Genomic DNA, 23,677 nt, shown 5'->3' with positions numbered 1-23,677 from the left:
CTCTCGCTCACTGACACAAGAAACAGTGAAGTATCTCTTGCAGGGATGTATGCAACATGAGCCAGGCTGGAAGAGTTCAGACATGGAATGCATTACACAGGCTAGTTCACACACAGATGAGACATTTGGACCCCAAACATAGAAAGACCGAAACATGAAATGAAAACACCGAAACGGAAACTCGGCAAAATGAACAAGTGACAGTACATACAAGGGAACTGTAACACGGATTTGATTGGCTACATTTAATCTTGAGAAGAATGGAGATCTGCATTTGTGGGGATTGTGGGAATGGCATCATGAGGTGTTGGTCCTGAAGAAAGTACATTTTCGGAGTTGGAAGGGTCATTTTCGGGATTCGGTGCGGTATTTTCGGAGTTTCGAGCGGTGATCTTGGTGGAAGGGAGATCAAGACTGTGAGCTCTTCTTCGGTCAGAGTACTCGTTCGGCTTCGCAGGGGAGGTCCTAAGGTCAAAGCGGAATTGTTGCCGAGCCTTTTCTTGTTTGGCCTCTTGGAGTTCTGACTCAAGTTGCCTGATGGTGTAGTTGGCCGATTCCCACTCCTCTTGATCCACTTGAAGGTCCGCCCGTAACTTCTCATTTGCTCCCTCCAACTGCGCTTTGAGTTCCTTCAACCCTACATTCTCCATCTCAGTCTCATTTTGCAGGGCAGCGGTAATTTGCACAAACTGCAATGCCTCGTCTATTTGCTGTTGCATTACTCCCTTAGCTGCTTCAGCCTCCGAAAGACGAGCTCGGAGAGTTTCCAATTCGGTGTTTTCCTTCTCAGCCATCTGTCTGGCCAGATCTGAACACCGCTGTTCAGCAAACTGACGAGCCTGAGCCTCCTTTTCCTTATCCCCCATTGCACTAGCGAACCTCTGGCTCATAGTCTTGAGCCCTTCCTGAGTCTCCTCCAACTGCTTTCGGATTGAAGCAATTTCGGCGTCCTTTTCGGCGGTGACTCGGGCAACAGCATGATCTCTCTCCTCATTCTTATCAATCTGCTCTTTGTACAGCCGGTCCAGTGTCTTTACCTCTCCTTGAGCCACATCTCTTTCAGAAACCACCGAGTCATACCGCGCTTTGAATTCACTCCATGTCCCATTGATAGCTCTCACACCCGAAAGTGATTGTGTGACACTTTCGGAGAAGGCTTGATGACGTCCTCGGTTGATTTCTCGGTAATAGTCTATCATTTCGGAAACTTGAGCAACCATTCGGGAAGAGAATTGCTCCTCAAACTGAGCCTGAGTCTCTTGAAACTCACTCATACGATGCAGACACTGTTCAACTTCGGGCATGGTAGACGGTGGAGCCGGGATGTAAGGGACAACCTTTTCGGGTGCAGGCTGGTCCAAGGAAGGGACAGTGGGCCTTTGGGTCCGAAATTCGGGCTGGAGTGGTGGGTTCATTTGAGGGAGTTTACTGACCACATTGACCGAAGTGACAGGAATGGAGGGTATCTGACCTGGCAAAGCTGTGGGACCAGAGCCAACGAATTCTGAATGAGAACGAATGAGAGAAGTGGGAGGTGGAGTCTGAGGGGGAGCCGATTGGGAAGCAAAGAGTGGAGGAACTATGGGCTTCGGAGCCATCGTGGGTTTCGGAACATTGGTTGATGGGTTTGGACCAGGAAGACTCTGCACACCTGATCGACCCAGGCGCTTCTGCTGTAGCCACTGCTTTACCTCTGCAAACGTATGCAGTGAGGTAGGTAGTGGGGAGATTTGGGGAGGGCCAGAGACGAGAGAAGAAGACCCAGGTTGAAGGTTTGGAGGAGGGCCTGCTTTCGGAGCAGGGGAGGGGCTGGGGAAGGGGGCCGGTGTGACACTTTTAGCTTTGTGAGGCGAAGGGATTGTTGGTGATTCTTGCAATGTAACACCCAAAACCGATTGTGTTTGTGCTATAAATGGGTCTAGAGCAGAGGGAACGGCCTGTTGTCGAACAGATACGGCAGGAGAAGGAACAGGACCAACAGGGGACATTGTGGGCACCTTTTCGGAGGTAAGATCCATTTCGGGCTGGGGAGGACCTTGTTCAATGGAGAACGGACGAGCCCGTTTCGGTTCGGCCTGGGACTCTTCTACATCCTCCAGGGCACGCTTGTTCACAGGAGGATGAACAGGACTACTTCGGACAAGTATCGGAGAAACCCCAGCTGGCAAACCTGCAGAGAAAACGGGGGGGGCGATTTCGGAGGGTTCCTTTTCGGGAACAACATCGGCAAATTTTGGAGGGCGGGGAGGGAATCGTGGCCTCTCATTTCGGGCTGTAGATGGTTCCGGTTGAGGTCCTTCTTCCCCATCATCTTGACCCAAGCTGGAATCTTGAACAAGAATAGGACCAGCTGGAGAAGACAGTTCTGTTTCTCCCTAAAAGTCAGCTGCTGAGACTTGCTTTCAGTTCGGAACCTAGAAAACTCACCTCCGAACGAGGTTGCTCTCTAGCAGACGTAGGCGCTTCGGTGAGAGGTTTCGGAGAAGGTCTGACAACCCATTTCGGACCGGGTTTTGCAGCATCCCCAGCTGCGACAGTGCCTCCCCTAGCAGTCCTACGCTTGTCCTTCGGTCCTACCGGTTGCTGCAGTGGCGCATTTGAGAACCCAATCGCCGTGGAAGCTGCAGGGGGAGCTTTTTCTTTTCCCTTTCCTTTTCCTTTTTCGGGAGGGGGGGGAGAAACCGATTTCTTGGGAGCCGAAGCTCTTGTGGAGCGTGTTGTGGTGGCTGGCCGGCGAGGTTTCGGAGGGGAGGGATGTGGTGAATGTTCAGAGTCCGATGAGTCCGAATCAGAATCCGAGCTGTCCTCAGGCTTGTCCTGACCTTGTGATGACTTTTTCGGTCGTTTTTCACTTTCGGAGGACTCTTCGACAAGGAAATTGGTCGGCTTGCCCTTGAGGGAGCAGGTGAGAGGGGGCTTTGTGGAGTTATAACAGTGCACACAGACACGAAACTTTCCTTCGTCCCAACGGTTGAGAAACACTGGTCGACCATCAGGTACATTGACACATTTCACTTCGGGATGTCTGAGATCAGCATTGAGTTTCGTTAATTTCTCCCGAATTCGGGAGCCATATTTGATAAACCAATACTCACGTGTAATTGAAAGCCGAAACACAAAACTGGACATGACAGTTTGGCTTTGTGGCCGACTCATCCGCCGAATAACATCGTGACCCTCTAGTAATCGCCCGAATACCCTCTTCCTTCATTTGTTTCGGGGTAGCTTCCCGAAGTCCTAGCTTTTCAGCAAGCTGAGGAAGATACTTCGGCTCTGCATGCCACCAGGGCTGGAGGTAGAACCCTATCTCAGCTTGAAAAGAACGAAGTGATTTCTCATTCTTCCAAATGGGGTGTTGTGGCTGAAGATACTTTTGGAAGTGAACATGGTCGGGGTGTAATTTGTAACCCTTCGGAGGGTTTACACTGGATTTATCTGTTTTTGGGTCGAAGGGGTTCGGCATTTTGAGAAAGAGGTCAAAGAGGTCAGAGAGATTGGGAGGAAGGGGGAGTGGGAAGACTCTAATTTTGATGATAAGATAATTCGGACGAGCCAAGGCGGAAGGTGAGATGAAGCACACAGATGCAGAATGAGCAGTGAGATCAGTTGAGAGTGAGCAGTGGAGAGCAGATGAAAAACGCTGGCTAATGTATGCTGGAAAAAGATATGAAGATGCTGAAGTGAAGTGAAGTGAAGAGAAGAAGTGAATTGAAGGAATGAAAAAGGGGGAAAATCGCGTCAGCCCGTGTTAGTACTTAGTAGAAGTTCAATCAACACATCACCATCAGACACGTCAACATGATGGATCCTTAAGAGAGTTTTGTGCATTCAGAGGATGTATTACCATGAACATGAACATACATACATACTTACATACATGAAAGAAGCTATTCACTTGGGTAGATTGGTAGTCAGTAGTGAGTATGTGACTATCACCGAAAGCTCCCGAATTCGGCCGAAAGGGGACCGAAAAGGAAGTAGGATTTCGGGCTGGGGACATTGCCCATGCCCCTGTGGTCAATACTCCGAAAGCTGTGCCGAAAATGGTATGAATAGACTCAGAAGGCGTCAGGCATTCCAATGATATCAGAAAAGCCACGGAAAGATGATTTTTTAATAGTGAAGGTATTTGGGTCAGTAGTGACGGGATATGGGAGTTGAACGTCGTATTTTGGGAGAAAGTGGCAAAATTTCGTCGGGATTAATTCGAGTTCCGTCGGGATTATCCACTTTTGCGTGAGCAGCGCAGGGAAGAGGGAAGAAGGAACAGAGAGGGTTATCAGGAAGGACAAGGTGGAGGTCGGGGAAACCGGTCACGTGATCTTTCTCTTTTGCCCCACTCGGCTTGTTCTCCGTTCACAACCTCTACTACTCTTGCTCTATTATTACACTCCATTCTCCCGCTCTCACTCTGTGACCTGTTCATAACTCTGCTCCGCGCCTGGGGTGACTACCCTTTTGATCCTCTCAAATCCTCATGATGTTTCCGGCATCTTTGTCCTCTGTGACCGACACACCATCTCAGCAATCTCTTTTCACTCCGGATATCCTAGCCGAGCAGTCAAGATCCATCCAGGGCACTCCGTATGGTCTTTCCGACAGCAATGCGGCTAGGAAAAGAAAGGCCTCTCCGCGAGCTACTTCTGGCAAAGAGAGAAAACCTTCGATGCCAGTGGACTTGTCGACTGATGAAGATGCGCAGTCTACCGGTCGTAGCGGGCGAGAAAACAAGAGGACCCGAGTGCACTTCTCTTGCGTAGAGTGTCATCGGAGGAAGCAGAAATGCGATAGGAAAGAACCTTGCTCTCAATGCGTTGCCAGAAAGGTCCCACACCTCTGTCGACCTTTCCTTAATGGTGTGGAAGATCCCAATGCGTGAGTTTCGCGACTGTTATCAAAGGTCTCACTCATCCTGTAGAAACAGTGAGGTAGTTTCAAGACTCAATACCATCGAATCTCTTTTGAGCCGGCTAGTCGCTCAATCCGCCTCTTCCTCGACACCTTCTGCCCCTGCACAGGCCATACCGGATGCTGTACTCCCCGACTTATCATCCCTCACAACTTCTGGCGAAGAGGTTTTCCACCCCCGAGGTGGTCCATTCTCACAACCTTCCCGAGATACATACTCCAACAAACCTCCTCCATCCGGTCTCTTCCCGGGTAACCTGTCCAGTAGCACCCCTCCTGGTAGAAGCGGTTTTGGCTGGGGACTGCGAGAAGGCCGTCGCATCACGTTCATTCCAGAGGAGAGCATTGAGTTGCAAAGTATGCTGCAAACGCTGAAAGAAAGCGGTATCACCAAAGAGCATTTGGAATGGCTAATAGCTGGGGTGCCGGGACGGAGAATGGCGGACGGCTTGGTGGATATGTATTTCAAAGACATCGAGTGAGGCAGTTGATCACGACCACACAAATCAGGCTAATCAAACCAGCTGGACACGGTATAAGATGAACAAGGCATCGTTCTTGAAGCGCTATAACGCCTTCTTCGAGTCACTCAATCGTAATCCTAGCAACCCCAAAATTGACGCTGAGGCGCTTAAATGGCTGCCGTTGCTCTTTATTGTCGTGAGCTCATACCCAGATACGACGAGGATATGCTGAGCGCCAGCTGGCCATAGCCGTACTCTCCGCTCCAAAGGACATTGTACGCCCAGAGGACCAAAGTGCGTGGTCTCGACGATTTTACGGTTCCGCGCGGAGTGGTCTGGAGTACGCCAAAGCTTTGCAAAGAGACAATTTGGATGTCCTCTTCGCTGGTCTGCTAGCCTCACGCTACATGTGCGTCATGACATATGTTTCCGTCTGTGACTGATGAAACAGGCTGCTCACTCGCCGACCTGCTGAGGGATCGACTCCTTTAACGACAGCATTCCAACTTGGACTCTACCGAGACGGCACTGTGCTCAACTTGACCGACAAACGAGAAATCGAAATCCGTCGTCGAGCTTGGGCACAGCTGTATCACCTGGACCGTACCATATCTCTTCTTGTCGGCCGACCTGCGGCTATATCCGATGCGCATACGGACACGAGAATTCCCGCCAATCTGGACGATGACGAGCTGGAAGGGGACTTTGATCCTGCGGGTCATCCATTGACCAGACCGACGGTATATACGTATGTCATTCTGAGGTAAGTAAAACTGAGGTTTGAAGATATCGGCTGATGTGGCAGACATAAATTGGCTCAAATTATGGGACAGATAGCCCATCACACTTTCGCTATACAATTACCGAATTATCAGACCGTCATCAAATTGGATCGGGAATTACTCGAATGGCGCGACTCGTTGCCTGGTTTCTTCTCAATGACGACACCTGATACGAGCTTTGACAGTGATCACGCGTATCTTTTCGTTCAACGGCATTTGTTAGCTTGTGAATGGTACTATGCTCGTATCACCTTGAACAGGTGAGTATCAAGCTGGAAGGAGAACATCACTGACGGTTAGACCATATCTGCTACGACGGAAAGATCAGGATGGAAGATATACGTATTCTAAAACCGCTGCTATCGAATCGGCCACTGCGGACTTGCTTAGCAGACGAGCGTTCACCTTGGAGAAGGGCAACGTCGTGGTGAATAGTGGTGGCTACCGAGTGTGAATACATAAATTGTTTGAGTTCAGCGGTAAGCTGATATCTAGATTGAACTCGTATATGGTTCTAGGGGTAACTATCAAGCGTGAGTCTCAACAATTATTCACGGGAGAACGATGTGCTGACTTCTAGTCGATCCCGACTCCCCTCAAGCGGACGAGCTCCGACAATTACTAAACGTCGTTTCCGGTCGTGCCCCAGACGTTCAAGGACGTATCTCAGAACCTTTAGTAAAAGAAGAACTAGCCATTGTAGAATTCTTAACAGCCAAAGGTCCTTCGAAACCTACCATCCCACGTAAACCACAAGAAGGTGAAGAACAAACTCCCGTAGATCTATTACTCAACCTCGCTAAAACAAGGAGTGGTAGACGTGCTGCCGAAGAAGAAAAACGTCAATTGAGACTACAACAATATCGTGAAGTTCAAGAACAACGCCAAAGGTTTAATTCCAATGGTCAAAATTCAATGAGTTCTCCATGGGGTTACGTAGCACCCTCAATGCCAGGATTAGACGTACATCAACCTTTTGGAAATTCTAAAAGAATTCCAAGACCATTACAACCTCCTCCACCTAGAAGATCAGATGGTACACCTATGTGGGTGGATGTACCATATGATGGACCTGAATTTCCATCACGACTCACGAATATTCCTTCTACTTCTACAGGCACCTCCAATCCTTCCGATTTATCAGGTCCTTCAGGTATTTCTGGACCTTCACGTACTTCGATGGATTATCCTTCTGGATCGATTACGACACAGATGGATGGAACGATCTTGGGAAAAGAACAAATTTCAGAAATACCTATACCTCAAATGGAATCGATGGATTTATCACCTGATACTCAATTGTTCGGACCGGGTGAAATGCAACCGTTCGGGAATCCTTTAGATAATTTCGATTTTTCAGATTTAGGTTTGGGTTTAGGATTAGGAGTGGGACAAAGTACAGATGGGACAGTGACGTTTAATCCGTTTGCTTTACCTCAAACGACTGATGAGGGGTGAGTTTGTTTTTTTCGTGCTATACCTCTTTTCTTCATCTCATCAACTTTCATCTCGCTTTCGTCTCGTCCCCCTTTACTTTTCCCCTCATCTTGTTCCCTCCTACTGATTCTGTGCCCTCATTCTTGAGCCTTGCTTCCCTGTACTTGTACCTTCTTTCTTCTCCTTATACTTCCCCCTCTCTGCTTATACTTTTCACCCTCTGTTTATACCTTCTTTCCTCTACTTGCAGCTGCCTCCTCGTACCCCTTTCAGTTCACGAATAGACGATAAACTGACGAAATAGGAGTCCAGGAGAACACGCAATGGACGACGATACGAGACTACTCAATTATCTCCTGACGACATTTGCAAACGGTCCTTCGGAAATGTCATGATCATTATCATCCATCTCGCCCTACGTGTGTACGAGGCAGCATATCGTCAGATCTAAGTTCAGTAGAAATCTCATGAATCTCGTGTAATTTACCATGTATTTCTCGAAAGTAGACAATGCATCATGATTCTTCTTTACTTATCTATCCCACCCGCGTTATCCTCCCCATGCGATATCGCGTTGAGGTAAGAGTGACTGATACCAAGATAGTGCGGACAGCGTCACTGGCGATACCTTATTCTGCGAGGGGACGATCTGAGTAATGATGATGGAAGTGGAAACAAATGACGAGACATGTGTAAGTATCACTTGATCCTATCTAAAGGTCTATTGAAACCTCCTCTTCTATTCATGTATTGTCTCCAAGTACGTTGTTTGTTCACTTTTACAGCGCCGTCAGCGTTGACACCGAAACCTTTACCCTGCATGTTAGTGACTGTCTACGTCCTAATCTCGAGATACTCAATCGGCCTATCCGAAGAAGCTCTGTCGACCAATAGGATTCACCTCGTGCTTGAGAGATGGTTAAGTGGAAGGCACGAAGCAGAATTATAAGAAGATGCGAAAGGGACAAAGAGAGAAGATCGGGTCAGAGGAAGATGAATGAGGTGAAAGAGATGAAGAGAGAGGAGGTGAAAGAGAAGATTTTATTAGATGATAAAGAGGAAGAAGAAAATGACGGAAAAAACATACTTTGGTCGTTCCAAACCCACCAAAACCCATCATAGCAGATATATCCTCTTCTTCTTCCCCTTCTTCATCTTCTTCACCTTCCCCATCCCCATCTTTCTCTCGCATTTTAACATCTTTACTCCCTGAAGAGGTATCTTCTATATGGTCAGCTGTACATCCGATCATCTCAATCCATCTTCACATTATTTTGTAATAACTCCTGAGTACGAGTACTCTAGTTGCGCCAAGAATCACAGATAGGATCACGAAAGGAGGAGGTAAGGGAAATTTCGAGGTGAACCACGAGAGACATCAGTGACCAAAAGGAATTAAAAGATAATAAAAGAAGAGAAAGAAAAGGTTATTATGACATGAAGCAAATATGATGAAGAGCGGTGAAAGTTGGGAGAAATAGAGTATTGAAAAAAAAAAAACTTACCCAAGACATCTTCTTCAGTATAAACAACCCCTCTAGCTCTTTCTTCTTCTCTACGTCTTCTACCTTCTTCAATAGCTTTCCTATCTAAAGGTCTTTCGTTCTCATATTCATACATCCCATAACCCTGTTGATGGGATGACGGTTTAAGACGAGGACCAGAAGGAGGTTGTTGTCCTTTCAAATTTGTTCTAGGACCAGTAGGTAAAATCGGTTCGTTATTCGGATTTGGATCGTATGACCTTTCTTTTCGGGCATCTCGATTTTTCTCATCTCTTAAACTTAGTTTGGCGTTGTTGAATGATTCATCGTTTTTGTTATAATTGGTATCTCTTTGAATTCTTACATCTTCATCATCCCTTTCTCTTGAAGGTCTTGTATCTTTTCCATCTTTAATATCTCTAGGATCTTTTGATTCTCTAGGATCTTTTGAATCCCTTGGAGCTCTTGAATCACCACGTCGATCCCTATCCTTATTATCTCGATGATCTCTCTCTCGAGATCTATATTTATCCGATTCATCTCTGTTATCGTATCCTTCCAGTCAGCTACGTGTGATCCTTATCAAACCCATCAACCCTTCCCATCCATATATCCCTATATCCCTCAGTATGTAGTGGACGATCTCATGAGTATGAAATGATACAACCAAGATCAACGGTCTCCACACTTTTTGACGTGAGGGAAGTTTCCTCTATAGATCAAGCAGGAAACCCAAAGGATGGAAAGCAAGGTGCAAACCATGAGAAGCGGACTTGACGATCGATAAGGAACTAGGAACTGAAGAGGTAATGAAATCTTCAAACTCACCTCTCCTACCATCATCATATCTCTCTCTCACCCTATCTCTCTCTTTCTCTCGTCCTTCCCTCCTCCTAGGACTCCTCGACCTAGACCTAGATCCTCTCCCATCCCTTTCCCGCGGACGTCTATCTTTGCCATTATCTCTGTGATCCCTGATCGACCTGACATATTCTCCCTCTTCAGTAGGTCGACTGTGTTCTCTGTATGCTCTGTCTTTATGTGGAGGCGGGGAGCGGTATGACATGTTCACTATTGAGATATGAAGAGTGAAAGTGAGGAGAGTCGTCGAGTTTGCTGTCAGGTGGTCGGTGGCGATGTCAATGTGGCACTTTTTCTCAAATGACAATTTGGATGCATCAGGTAGGAGTACATTATGATTGTTCCAGGGATGTGTATCCAATAACGACAGAAGTGAGGACCCGCGAGTAGATGGCAGCAGGGGATAACTAGATAAACAGTTGATAATCCAAAAAAACAAGCGTAATATTATGAATTCCGGACAAGACGTGACCGTCTTTCTTGAGATATGAATATACGAGGCTTAGACCTGGCCTTGAGCGTAGATGAAGATGTCTCCGGGTTGACTGACGCCAAGTCTTCCACTACAACAGATCCCTCATCACCTCTTTCAGATCCAGTATCACTTTCCTCCTCGTCCTCGTCCTCCTCATCACTTCCGTTATCAGCTCTACTCTGCTCGGAAGATGTCATGACTTACCCTGTCTCATCTTCTGAATCTGAATAATCTCCTTCCCAAACAACCTCAGTCGACTTCGAAGGTCCAGCCTTGTTCGACTCTACTTCCTCCATCTTCCGTCGCTGGGTATGAACATCCTCATCCATCGTACCATACTTCACAGAATCCCATACCCATCTCGGAGTCTTGTACTCCTTTCCTTGCCAGATAGACACTTCTGGGGCTTTACGCAAGAAGGGGTGCCAAGGCGGAACGACGCAAACCTCACTGTCTTTCTCGGGAACCACGATGGCTCCGTTCTCCTACCGAGTCAGACACGATCAAACGCTTCCGCTGAGGAGCTTTGTAACTCACCTCTAGCATGACCATTAACTCAACCCTGGCGCCTTCATCTCGTAATTCCCCCACACCGACCTTCAATGCATCCGCTCTTTCATTTGAAAACACAGGTAGATTTTCGGTTTCGTCCATGACTCGATCGGAATAGTAGCATCTCAAGAGCCAGTGGTACGGTTCCATGAGACAGTCGCCAGAGAGAACCCGAGGGAGGGAGTGGTAAGGCTGGTAATTTGTTGCGAAGACTGGGTGAGGGTTGATGAGGATAATATGGGCTTCGTCGATGTTGTAAGCTAATCTTGCTCCTGTTTTCTGTGCCACTCAGCTAAGTGCCACCTGGTGGGTTGACGAATCTCTGAGGAGTATCTCGCAGTGACATTTGGGATGGAGGTTTTATGCTGTGTGGGTTGATGCACAAAGGCGGATGGATAAGAGCCACTCACGGTGATACGCCTACAGAGTAAAGCCTGAAGGGGTTTATCTATCCACCCAGGTACCCAGAACGAGACCTCTTTCCAAGGAAACGTTTCATCGACCCTAAGTCGCTTGATGATACCTGGACTTGGCGACTTGTACTCTTCCTCCCCACCTCGGGTGATGTTGGAAGAACTAGAAGAAGGTATAGATTTGGGCGTAGGGTAGGGCTCAGTCACCGAGGTCTTCTGATGAGAGGTACGTCGACGTTTCGGTAGAGGTGGTGATGAAAGTTCAGACGAGGGAGGAACGTCTGATAGCTCTTCTTCTCCTTCAGCATCTGTGTATGTAGGTGTGACTGGCATGTTTTTCCGATTGATTGAGCTGTTTGAAAGCTATCCCGTCAGCTCCTAGACGGGATGGTAGAAGGCACGCACGATATGTGATAGAAGTGGACGACCTCCACCTTGGGGGATGAACGTGCTTTCCGAGTGGTCGAGATATGATAGTAGTAGTTGCAAGAAAGTACCAGTAGTGGTCAAGAGTGAGCAAGAGTATGACAAGATGAGAGAAGAGTGACAGGAGAGTGTGTGAGATGCTGAGATGCTGCATGGTGGGCACGGATCGCTTGGTGGACAAAGTAAGCTGCGTACATTACTCACATCGCGCACAGACCTCCATCGTCATCCACCCAGGTCGACAGGTCATGGTCACTCGTCACTCATGAACTGAGCTTGTCCTCCAGCACCCTCAAAGTCAGTCGCGTCCATCACAAGCCTCGTTCTCCAACTAACCTCGTGTCATCGTCTTCTCACACACATCTTGAAGATAGTGGGTGTTCTACATCGTTCAAGACGTTGAATATACATACGGTCTCTCAGCCATCCCGTGTCATAGGGACCATCTGCCTTTCTCCCACGGTGCGCTTCGGCGGCGGGCGTCAAAGCTCAGCCACTTGGACACTTCCGTCCCTCAACTCCCATTCCGTCTTATCACCATCACACTATCCTACCCTACCACAGGTCTGTCGGTTCTCTCTTGACTCTCACTCTTGCCAGACCTCCCGGTCACCGTGTATTCCCGGCCATCATCAATCAGTCATGGCCACAGCTACCAGGGACCTTGCCTCTCCTTCCGCGGGATCCGAACACTCTCTCCATTCCGTCCCACCTCCAGCGTCACCCATGCCAGGTCATACTCAAGATCCTTCCACAGACTCCACTGTGGTGGAGACGGTCCATGGCTCCACCACGCCTCCCAATCCAGGACAGGGCGAAAAGGCCGCCATCACATCTCCTGGAGATGGTAAAGACGAGTCTGAAGGATGGGACGTAGTGTCCGCGAGAGATGGCTCGAGTCCTCCCAAGAAAGCCGGAGATGATCAAGAACACAAAGTAGGAGCTTCAAAACCAATTGGAACGGGTGGGAAAGTAGCCGAGGCAATCAAGAAATTGGCGACCAAGGCTACCACTCCCAGTGAGCATCCTAAACTACTATGAGAAATGACCCACGGGCTGATGAAAAGGTGCCAAACCACCGCCCCATAAACTCGCCCCTCGACCATCTATGGCAAGCAAGACATCGAATACCAGTAACACACCTCTCAATCGGTCGACTGGAACAAAACCTCCTGCTTCGACGACATCCACCACGACCACGACCACAGCGAGGCCGACGCACAGATCCACCCCTTCAACTACGTCAATCAAGAAAGCTCCCACGCCGCCCGCAGGTGCCACTACAACCAAGCCTCGTCCTTCTGTGGCTCCTTCCACCACCAAACCGCCGGTTCCAACGGTGGCCAGGAGACAATCTGTGGCGAACAGTACCGCCAGTAACAGAGCACCGTTGACTGCGTCTACTGCCGGCAAACCAGCTGTTACTTCTAGGACTTCCGCTCCACAAACCACGACCTCCGCGACGAAACCAACAATGGCGACGGCAGGCAGGACTGCCGCCGTACCATCTGTCAGACCCACTGGGGCGGCACCCGGAACACCGGGTAAAGGACCTGCCGCTAGGACAAGAACAACTGTCCCTCCACCAGCCTCTACGGCTTCTTCTAGAGCGCACGCCGCAACGACAACTGGCAAGCCACTCGGTCACGTCAGTCTTGCTGGTAAGACCAGCCCGGCGCTTGAGGTAAGTCATCATACAGTGACGGTGACAAACTCATGGGAATAGGTTCGTATCAAAGATCTGGAAAGTCAAATCGAGAAGCAGAAGGCCGAGTTTGATGAAAAGATCGGCGCCTTGGAGGCGGAGAAGGCTGAACTGCGAAGCAAGTCAGCTACACTGATTTTTGAATTGAGGGCTGGCTGACGGGAAGGCACGACACCGCTGTGGAGGCTCTTCAGCTACAACACTCGACTTCTACCGAAAGGGCACTGGCGGATGCCGAGAAAAAGGTAAGCGCACATGAGGCACAGAAGTCACACGACTGATTGATAGCTTGCAGACCTGAAAGCTGCTCATGCCTTGGAGCTGGAGCAACAGCGTGAATCTGCAGAAGCTGCAACTACTAAGTGAGCTATAAAAAATCTCTTGGCTGTCCTTGGCCTGACAGACAGGTTGGAGGACGACCTTGATAAGGCACACCTCGGACTGCAGGCCGCTCTCGAAGAGCACAAAACCCTCGCTTCTCAAAGTGAGAGTCACGCGTCGGAGATCGAACAGTTGCGCGCCTCTGTGACTGCTGCTGAAGAGGCTTTGCAAGAAGCACAAAAGGAGGCAATCTCTCTCCGTGAAATTTTCAAAGAGAGCGAAGACCGTATCGCTCAAGCGAACCAAGAGCTTCAGGACCTTCGATTCCAGGCGGCAGAGCAAAAACAGGAAATCCAGGATCTCGTCGTGAACTTGGACAAAGAACAACATTCCGTCGTTCAGGCTCGAAATGGACTGGCAGGATTGCATTCCCAGATCAGCGAGCTGCAGGCGGCGCAAGCTCAACAAGAAGCACACTGGAAAGCAGAACGAGAGGTCGGTGGTGTAATCAAAGCTCCGCAGGGTCATGCTGACATGTCTACAGAGACTCGAGACTGATCTTGGAGCCTCGTCGTCCGGCTTGCAGGCAGAACTGGAGGATCTCCGTGCCCAGTTGAAGGAGGCGAAAGAGAAAGAGGGAGCTGCTGAGGCTGCTTGGGCAGCAGAGAAAGAGGTTTGTTTCGGGATTTGCATACAGGACGTGGCCGGCTGATTCAAGCAGACGTTGACCGCCCAGAGCAACTCTCACATCTCTATACTCGCTGAAACAAAGGATCAGCTCCAAGCCATTCGTGCCACAGCAGAACAGCAAGAGTCCGAACTTCAGGTCATTGATTTTATGTGATCGCGGGCTGAGATGCTGACTTTCAGGAACTCCGCAAAAGCCTTGCTGAAATGTCTACCTCGCATTCCACCGCTCGGAAAGAGGCCGACACTCACGCAGCCAAGATCGAGGAGTTGTCCGCTCAGATGGCACATGCTGCAACCGAGCACGACAAGCTCCTGATGGAAACGGCACAACTGTCAGACGCTAAGGTGCTCGAGCTCGAACACAAGCTAGCTACGGCTATGACTGATGAAGCGGAGGTGCTTGAAAAGCTGCACGCTGCAGAGAATCGAGCGTCAGCTGCGGAGGACGATGTGAGAGCTTTGGAAGAAGCGCGCGCAGACAGTCAATCGAAGATTAAAGCACTGGAACAGGTCAGTCTGTCACTGTACGATCTCGTTGGCTGATGAAGAAGGCTTTGACCGAGTTGGAAGATCAAGCAAGGGCTGCGGAAGCGGCGCATGAAAAACGGTACCAGTCTGCTTTCGAAGAGGCCAAAGTAAGTTTTCGTCATGATCGTTGTCATGTACTAATGAGAAAGGCTGCAGCTCAGGAATCACACGTCTCCGAACTCGCTGCTATTCGAGCTGAATTGGCCAAAACCCATGAACAAGTTCACGCTGCGCATTCAGCCGAATTGGAAGCGTTAGCAGCCGACCATGCCACCGCCATGGCATCTATCAACGCGGATCACGCGGCCGATTTGGAATCTTTCAAAGAACAGCATTTGACCCTGACGACAACTCTTAGTGACACACAAGCCAAGTTGGAAAAAGCGACAGGACTAGTTTCGTCACTCACGGAAGAGGTGGATAGATTGGAGAGACTCACTGAGAATTTGGAAGCAGATGTCGCCAAGAGGAGTCCTGATGCTGAGGAGGATTTGAAGAAGGCTTTGAAGGAGTTGGAGAGTGTGCGAGATGAGTTGGAAGGGACTAAGACGGTAAGTCTCCGTTCTGTGAAAGAAAGTGAGACTGAGGGACAGGTTTTAGAGATGAACAAGAATCATTTCCAACAGACTTTGGAGGAGATGCAGTCGCAGCATGGGAAAGATCTGTCTTCTTCGGCCGAGACTAGGGCAGAAGAGGCGGATAGAGTGAAACGAGAGCATGAGGAAGAGATCGTGGAGTTGCTTAGGGAGTTGAAAGCGGTGAAAGCTGAGCTACAGGTCAGTGACGTGATCTTTCTTTTCTGTAAACTCCTCACTCATCCGCTTCGATCCGTTTGGATGGTCCATGTTTAGTTGATCTGTTCTGCCAGATGACCCGTCGACTGCTCTTGTCCCTTTCACCTGACAGCCCCTTTTGGTTCATCGCTGAGTGTCTATCGTCAAGTGTACATATTCGGCACATGTGAGGAATACTGATAAATAGGACGAACGAGTAGCTAAAAACACTGCCGTTGCCCAACTTGCCGTCAGCTCTCAGTTTCTGCTTCTTTCCTTTTACTCTTCCTCTATTCCATCTCATTGTAGTTATGAGAGGAAAAGTTCTGACGAACAGGCTAGAACACGTACACCTCCACCAATAACCTCACCACCCATGTCCCCATCGTCATTGACAAAATTACACGAAGCGCATAATGCAAAAGTGGCAGAATTAGAAGGGTTGGTACACCATTTTTTAAAAGTCATAAGCTGAGGAAATAAGGACAATCAAACGACTTGTATCTGAATTAGAAAATAGGTCTATAAATCCTACTTTACCTACTGTCCCTGCTCCCACTCCTGCCATGGAACATGTCCCATCATCGCATGAGCCTTCCTCCTCCGACCTGATTACCCCCAGTGCTCAAGCGGTAAATAAAGAAACAACAAGACAAATCCCGGGGGAAGATATCCATCACAATGTTGACTATTCGAACGAAAATCAACATCATGATCATAATGCTGAGAATGTCCCTCTCCTCAATGAGGAAGAAGAGACATTTTGATCATCCCGGAAATGACAAGTTTATAGAATTTTTTGATGAACTATTACGATGTTAATGCTATGTTAAAGAGAAATTTTCAAACGATTTATATAAGACTCATATTATAATCGAAATACGAGAAAGAAAGATGATGATACGTGGAAAAAATGCATAAAGTTTGTCGTCTTGTGAATAAAGTGATATATAAAATTACAAGGTTTAAGATTCACCTCCTTTTGAAGCGTTCAATAATGATAGATACAAAGTCCAAGCTATTCCACAAGTGGATTGAAATGGGACACGATAAGGTAATGGTACAGCTGTGAAATTGATGGTTTGAAGTAAAGGCCATACTTTCCAATTTGCCATTAAAGCGGCTATGAATCAGCTACTCGTCTCCACCTCTCAATGTTTACGGTGAAATTTGAACATCTCATATATTTCATGAAGCGAGTTTGAGAAGAGGATATCGGATTGAAGAAGATAGGTGCAAGTGGATCAAATGATCAAGGGTTGGTTCTCACAGGATCATGGAGTTCCGTCAAGGGGTGAGAGATGGACGGAACTTGGTTGATTTTGAGGATGTTGAAAAAGAAACAACTCACGCCAATACATTTCTTGAAACTTGTCTCCCACTCCTGTAAGATCACGACCTTCCATTAGACCCATAGATCCTACGAATAGAATCAACTAAGATATCAGTGACTTTTACTCTATATTCAAGTGTTTTGGTATCCTACTTCCTACTCCCTGGACTCATTGGTTGCTTTCGCAGTCCGTCTCTGGACACGGAGGAAAATATCTTCGCCGATTGAATGTGATTCGTAAGGCGGTTCGATAGCTCCAACGGGGAGTGAAAGGATATAACGAGGGTCAAGTGAGATGATAAGGGATGCCAGTAGGGCGGGATAACGATGGATATATTGGGTTAGATAGAGAGTTGGAGACATACCCCTATAGGTGCCCTAGAAGATCAGCATTGCTGTTCGATATCTATAGCACATCCATAGTTGAACGTTTCGCACAAACGTGGAGAGACGACATGGAGGAAGTGGTTGAACCTACATGATGGCCTGATCGGCAAATACTCTTTTGGCAAATTGTAATCCATTCCCTTTCGTCCCTTGTCTGACTGGTAATTGTCTCTCTAACAACCTCAACCATCTTCCTATATATGTCAGCTGATCTATAAGTTCAGATATAGCTTGAAATGTCAGTTGGGCGGAAAAGCAGGAGGATAGTTAAATGAGAATGAGACGAGGAACACTCACCGATGATAGGACCCATGGCCATTCCATACACGCTGAATCGTAATGTACGTTCGAAATCATAACTCGGTCCGGGTGTTCCAGGTGGAGGTTTTGCGGTCTAAGATGAGCATTGTCCACTCACTTCCTGCCTCGAATTGAACCTCCCGGCGCATTCTCTTTCAAACTGAGTGCTCATAGCTAGGTCCTTGGGAGCTTTGCCCCACACGTGTTCATTTTCCCACCATACTCATTCTCATCCCATAGAGCATGAGTATGAGCAACAGGCTCTGGTCAAATCGGGCTCGAGGGGGCTAAGAAAGGGTGAGCGGATAGGAAGAAGAGGAAGAAAAGACAAACCACCATCCCCGCCGCTTGAGCCTGCATTTCAGCAACCACACCTTCAGCTCGATTCGCACTCACAAGAACATCCGCCACAGTGCTTAATATCCCATTGGTGACGATTAACGTTGGTATAGGTCGTTTATCGAAGTTACGATTGTAATATCTGACAAACCTATGCAATGAACTGGGCATGGTGAAAGGTAGTCGTAAGTTGAAGTAACCGCTGTTAATATTGGTCTTGAGGTCGCTTGTCACCATCGGTAGGCGTGATGCTGACGACGTCATAATGGGGTTTTTCGCACGCCTGTTACGATGTTCAAATTTCCTTTGATAGGCGCGAATGGAATTTTATAGCCCTTCCTTTCGTCGTCACCTATGAGTCTAGACCTGTTTATTCGGCTCCTCGGTGACTGTGATTGCCCGGTACACCGAGCTCTGAATTTGTTATCCTCTTGCGGTAAGTAATGAGATGAAAGGGCTTGAAGAAATGTTCAACGACTTGCCATTTGTACTGTATGAAGTAGAATATGATCGATCGTGGTTTCGAGGAAGAGAGGGAGAGAGAAAAAGAGATCGAGAAATGTACCACGTGGCTTGAAAACCGAAAGTGGGATGAATTCGGTTCGGATCCTTGATAATCCCTTTCAACGTTCCTTTTAAGATCCCTCAAAGTTTCAGGGATTACGACGCGATGAACCGCCACTAGCCGCTAATGCCACAACCTTTGATGATGCCGCGGCTTGGAAGCTCACCTCAAGCTTACCTTAGATATCCACCTCACCCCACCATCTCGTTCTCACACAAACTGTCTCTCCATTCTTCTAAACCTACCTACTCTTCCTCTTCACCTCGGCTACTTATACCTTATCTTTATACTTCCTCTACATACTTTCACCCACTAGACATACATATTTAGACATACATCATGGCACCTATCACCGTCAAGAAGATTTGCTGCAGTATGTTCTTTCCTTCTTGTCATATGCGCCCCGCACCCTATCTCCCACCATCTTCTTCCTCTTCCCTCGTCGGCCTCGTCTTTGCTCTTTGCCGCTCAATGTCCCGCTGTACTCTCTTCATCTCGAATATAACAAAAGCTGACATGACACAGTCGGCGCTGGTTACGTCGGTACGTCCTGACTCCTCTTTTCACTGCCTTCTCGACTGAGGCGGCTCTCATCCGGCCTGTGATATTGACCTAGAGCTGACAAAATCTTCTCACAGGCGGCCCTACCTGTGCTGTAATGTGAGTCCAATTCTCTTGAGCATATTTGCTATGCCATGAACGAGCTGACCCATCACAGTGCGCTCAAGTGGTGAGTCACTCGTACACGCGGTAATGAATCCCTATGCATTCCACCCCACATTCCACCTGCCCATCCTTTCGCCTTCTTTTTGTCGTACCTGGTACATGTTCACTACACAATCACAGCTCCCCGAGCGTCTGTCCCTATCAAGCACCCATATCATACACATCTCTATCAGCTGTCTGCGTGCTATCAAGCATCTGTGCTTCTCGCTGGAGTACGCATCAATATGTCCCCAGAAACGTGTAATTGGGCGTCATGTCTCACCTCGTGCCAGTGCCAAGCCATAGATCATCGTACTCACCTCTAGTCCCAACATTCAGGTCACTATCGTCGATCTTAATCAGGCTCGTATCGATGCTTGGAACTCGGACAACTTACCCATTTACGAACCTGGTCTCGATGACGTCGTCAAGGCTGCCAGAGGAAAGAACCTCTTCTTCAGCACCGACGTGGACAAAGCCATTGCAGAGGCTGAGTAAGTCATGCGTCCCATGTCTCCAATACGTTTGAGATACGATCTACGCCGAGTCCTAGGCTGACACTGTAGTCTCATCTTCGTATCGGTCAACACCCCCACCAAGAAGACTGGTATCGGTGCGGGATTCGCTGCCGATTTGAAGTGAGTATTGCCTCGGCATTGGCGTACAGCTCGGTCTAACGGACAGCTACCTCCAGCTCGCCACCCGTCGTATCGCTGAAGTCTCCAATTCTTCTAAGATCGTCGTGGAGAAATCCACTGTGCCCTGCCGCACTGCAGAGTGGGTCAACTTCAGGCATATATGTACGTGTCCTTAGAGCTCATCAGCAAAGATCTATGCGCACTATCCTTGAAGCCAACTCGAAACCTGGTTGCACCTTCGACATTCTTTCCAATCCCGGTGAGTGTATCCCCATGCTCCCAGCCATGCTGACCAGGCAGAATTCTTAGCTGAGGGAACTGCCATCGCCGATCTCTTCGCTCCCGACCGTGTACTCATCGGGTCTCTCCAGACACAATCAGGTCTCGATGCCTGTGAGGCACTCATGTCGGTCTACTCCAACTGGGTTCCACGCGAGCGAATTCTCACCGTGGGCTTGTGGTCCTCTGAGCTGTCCAAGCTCGCTGCCAACGCCATGCTTGCCCAGCGTATCTCCTCGGTTAACGCCCTCTCGGCCATCTGCGAGGCTACGGGTGCGAACATTGACGAAGTCGCCTATGCCGTCGGTAAAGATTCGCGTATGGGTTCCAAATTCTTGAAAGCGTCGGTAGTGAGTCATTTTCTCGCGGTCTCTGAAACAAATCTGATGCCCAGGGCTTTGGAGGATCCTGCTTCCAGAAGGATATTCTCAACTTGGTGTACCTCTCGGAGTCACTTCATCTTCCCGAAGTCGCCAGATACTGGCGGGCTGTCGTCGAGATGGTAAGTGTGACCTTCTCAGCCGGGGCTTGTGCTGACGACCACAGAACGAGCACCAGAAGAGCCGTTTTGCTCGCAAGGTCGTTGACACTCTCTTCAATACGTGGGTCTTGTCGGCTTTGGATATGATCCAAGCTTACACGCAGCATCACTGGTAAGAAGATCGCCATTCTCGGATGGGCGTTCAAGAAGGACACTGGCGACAGTGAGTCGAAGCTATGATGGATGATTGTATGCTGATAGACAGCCCGCGAATCTCCCGCCATTACCATTGCCAATCACTTTTTGTCGGAAAAAGCTCGTATCACTGTGTACGACCCGCAGGTGACTGAGTCTCAGATCTGGCTCGACCTGACGGAGTGAGTCGATTCGTTCATGCCCTCTTTGCCATGCGCTGACGTCGATGCAGCTACGGTGCCATCCCCGCCGAGCCCAGTGAGTAGTTTCACTGTCACGTCAATACTCGCTCTGACACTTTAGTCAAGCCTCACATGACCATTTGCGAGTCTGCTCTCGAGGCTTGCCACAACGCCGAGGCGATTGTAATCTGCACCGAGTGGGACGAATTCAAGACTCTGGACTGGGCCAAGATTTACGCCAATTGTCCCCGACCAGCGTTCGTGTTTGAGTGAGTGTGACGCATTGAATGGCTCGGACCAGAGCTGACGGCATAGCGGTCGTTTGATGTTGGATCGCAAGGCGCTGCAGAAGATTGGGTTCAGCGTGGTGACGATTGGTACGGGTGACCGTGTCTAAGCTCAGCTATTGAAGGTGCTCTGTCTCTTTTCTTGACAACGACAAGAAATATTATGGTATTGATTGATTATGCGCTTATTCATTGAGAGAGGGACGATAGAGAGAGATTCATGCAAAGCATTCCTTGGTCGCACTGTACGAGTTGCGTGGAGTAGAAACGTCGACTCGTGTTTGAAATGACGTGTGGCGGTCACTTCAGGCACATTCCCGATCACATTCCGCCTCCACCTGCCAGTTTCTACTGACTCTGCATCCCTCTCCCACTCCGGCGTCTGAATGCTAGAGAGAAACGACAAGCTCATGACTAAGTCGCCCTCATATCACGAGTCATGTCAGTGGCGTCTAGTAGTAGAGAAGTGGCGTCGACATCGGGTGCGAGTGCAGTGAGCGAGTTGGAGATGTGAGTTGCCTTGGGCTCTTCTTCTGGTTCACTCGAGCTACTCGGTGGTAGTAAGCTGATCATACAGGGAGATGGCCCTGCTGAGAAGTTTGTCAATTGTAAGACCTGGTACGTGGGGTACCTTCCCTTCTCTCATCCTTCTAATTCTCCTGATCACTGGACTACTGCTTCGGTACTTCTTTGTACAACGTCAATTGACTCATAGTCGGTAAGACAAAACACTTCGCAATGATCCAACTTCAATCGGAGATTCATCGTCGCACTGGGGTATGGACAGAGGTATCTTTCATTTGGGAACGTCTGGGTGAGTTATACAACCTTGATATTCTGGATGAGAATGTGAGTTTGAGCCTACTTCGCTCCTCTTTCTCTTTATCCTCTATCCTCTTTTTCTCTTTCTCTCTTTCTCTTCTCCTTTCCCTTGCTCAAAGGTGCATGCTCCGTCTCTGAAGAGATTGTGAATACTGACACACGTAGTGCTCCCCGACTCCATCTATACCTAATACACCTCACTCTCTATCTCCTCTTCCACGTAAACGACCGATAACGAAACCTCAAATTTTCCCCACTCCAAATTCGACTTCCAATTGCGAATCAGCTGCGCATCCTAGTTCTACTCGATCTGAATCACCTCTTTCTTCTCCTTCTCCTTCTCCTTCTCCTTCTCCTTCCCCATCACCTTCCCTTTCTTCTTCCAAAGACCACCTTGTAAAACCTACCGAACATCCTCTCCAGAAGAGAAGACGAATCAAAGGGCAACAACGTCAGAATGGACAAATTGACGAAAAAAGAAAATCTCTTTCAGCGGAAATCATCAATTCTGTCCATTTCAATACGTTTCAATTACCATGTCTTTATTCTCCTCTGAAACACGGAGGTACAGCATTGGGTGAAGAGTTGATAGATGGGATATGGGTCAATTTGAGGGAATATGAATGGGAAGAGGAGGAAATGGAAGTATGGAGGGGGATGATTTATCCTCGAGCTGAGGAGAAGGATATGGATTTAGATTGGGGATTGCATGTCACTCAGCTGGTAGGGGTCGTGCCGGAGGACAAGAAGAAGAATGAAGGGAGAAGAGGGAAAGGGAAAGGTCATGGGAAAGAGAAGGAGGTGATTGATGACAAGCTGGACAATGAAAAGGATGGAGAAGATGTGAAGGAAGAAGACGATCAACCCACTTCTTCTAATTGTAAACGAGCCAGAGGTTCAAGTCTCAGACGAGAAACGAGTGTGGAAGCAATTCACCCAGATATAGATATAGGAACAGTGACAGGTAACCAAGACGGCGGATCAAGGGGAAGAAGGAACGGAATCAGAGGAAGGAGAAGTGTTTCCACTAGGAATTCTCGTAGAGCTTCGACGTTAACTCAACAAGATAGTGTGGAGATTGGGCAAGATGAGAAGAAAGAGGACGATGCGATGATAGAAGGTAGTAAGAGAGGAAAACGAAAACGGACCAGTAAGAGGTGAGGTTTGAATATGGAATATGGTTATGATAATGGTGGGTTCTTGACATTTCTTCCGTAATCACTTTACATCGTACATCGAGACTGTCCTGGTCGAAGAAACTTGTCTGGTCGACATAACCGACCGACGCCCTACGTTCAACTATTTCACCTGTTCGAAGAGTAGGATATGTTGTGATAGGATAATT

At 48.4% G+C, this 23,677-nt stretch overlaps 7 protein-coding genes across 7 annotated transcripts; 4 read left to right on the top strand and 3 right to left on the bottom strand.

Annotated features, from left to right (window-relative positions):
* Nucleotides 1-245: 245 nt before the first annotated feature.
* Nucleotides 246-3,463, bottom strand: TREMEDRAFT_60288 (uncharacterized protein; the record flags this gene model as incomplete). Its single annotated transcript, XM_007002708.1, has 3 exons — nt 246-2,375; nt 2,428-3,025; nt 3,096-3,463. The coding sequence occupies 3 exons, from the start codon at nt 3,461-3,463 to the stop codon at nt 246-248; spliced, it is 3,096 nt and encodes a 1,031-aa protein (XP_007002770.1).
* Nucleotides 3,464-4,606: 1,143 nt separating this feature from the next.
* On the top strand, nt 4,607-7,195 carry TREMEDRAFT_20778 (uncharacterized protein; the record flags this gene model as incomplete). The annotated part of the gene is made up of 9 exons (XM_007002189.1): nt 4,607-4,875; nt 4,901-5,386; nt 5,433-5,568; nt 5,612-5,781; nt 5,824-6,135; nt 6,178-6,414; nt 6,455-6,604; nt 6,650-6,687; nt 6,735-7,195. Coding segments are annotated over 9 exons (2,259 nt in total), but the record flags the coding sequence as incomplete, so codon positions are not given.
* A 1,095-nt stretch (nt 7,196-8,290) lies between these two features.
* TREMEDRAFT_27148 (uncharacterized protein) lies at nt 8,291-10,141 on the bottom strand (the record flags this gene model as incomplete). Its single annotated transcript, XM_007002246.1, has 4 exons — nt 8,291-8,407; nt 8,679-8,774; nt 9,440-9,586; nt 9,935-10,141. 4 exons carry the CDS (start codon nt 10,139-10,141, stop codon nt 8,291-8,293), a joined length of 567 nt encoding a protein of 188 aa, XP_007002308.1.
* Nucleotides 10,142-12,444: 2,303 nt separating this feature from the next.
* TREMEDRAFT_60285 (uncharacterized protein) lies at nt 12,445-16,294 on the top strand (the record flags this gene model as incomplete). Its single annotated transcript, XM_007002707.1, has 14 exons — nt 12,445-12,820; nt 12,870-13,486; nt 13,529-13,629; nt 13,674-13,752; nt 13,796-13,869; nt 13,915-14,323; nt 14,373-14,501; nt 14,550-14,654; nt 14,699-15,028; nt 15,070-15,153; nt 15,196-15,597; nt 15,640-15,822; nt 16,028-16,069; nt 16,157-16,294. The coding sequence occupies 14 exons, from the start codon at nt 12,445-12,447 to the stop codon at nt 16,292-16,294; spliced, it is 3,069 nt and encodes a 1,022-aa protein (XP_007002769.1).
* Nucleotides 16,295-16,350: 56 nt separating this feature from the next.
* TREMEDRAFT_67721 (uncharacterized protein) lies at nt 16,351-18,349 on the bottom strand (the record flags this gene model as incomplete). Its single annotated transcript, XM_007002938.1, has 7 exons — nt 16,351-16,359; nt 16,809-16,942; nt 17,171-17,255; nt 17,518-17,530; nt 17,631-17,733; nt 17,837-17,933; nt 18,236-18,349. 7 exons carry the CDS (start codon nt 18,347-18,349, stop codon nt 16,351-16,353), a joined length of 555 nt encoding a protein of 184 aa, XP_007003000.1.
* A 578-nt stretch (nt 18,350-18,927) lies between these two features.
* On the top strand, nt 18,928-21,752 carry TREMEDRAFT_73277 (UDP-glucose dehydrogenase). Its single transcript, XM_007003059.1, has 16 exons — nt 18,928-19,116; nt 19,269-19,286; nt 19,382-19,403; nt 19,462-19,473; nt 19,775-19,942; nt 20,015-20,086; nt 20,133-20,225; nt 20,278-20,345; nt 20,387-20,715; nt 20,760-20,867; nt 20,912-20,967; nt 21,011-21,069; nt 21,112-21,223; nt 21,274-21,299; nt 21,345-21,492; nt 21,539-21,752. The coding sequence occupies exons 1-16, from the start codon at nt 19,083-19,085 to the stop codon at nt 21,618-21,620; spliced, it is 1,407 nt and encodes a 468-aa protein (XP_007003121.1). The 5' UTR covers nt 18,928-19,082; the 3' UTR covers nt 21,621-21,752.
* Nucleotides 21,753-21,949: 197 nt separating this feature from the next.
* Nucleotides 21,950-23,493, top strand: TREMEDRAFT_60282 (uncharacterized protein; the record flags this gene model as incomplete). The annotated part of the gene is made up of 4 exons (XM_007002706.1): nt 21,950-22,020; nt 22,088-22,128; nt 22,226-22,359; nt 22,498-23,493. 4 exons carry the CDS (start codon nt 21,950-21,952, stop codon nt 23,491-23,493), a joined length of 1,242 nt encoding a protein of 413 aa, XP_007002768.1.
* Between the last annotated feature and the right edge of the window lie 184 nt (nt 23,494-23,677).

Source organism: Tremella mesenterica, assembly GCF_000271645.1.
Source record: "Tremella mesenterica DSM 1558 unplaced genomic scaffold TREMEscaffold_2, whole genome shotgun sequence".
NCBI lineage: Eukaryota > Fungi > Basidiomycota > Tremellomycetes > Tremellales > Tremellaceae > Tremella > Tremella mesenterica.
The sequence above is the reverse complement of the archived record's forward strand: the minus strand, read 5'-3'. Positions and strand labels throughout refer to the sequence as shown.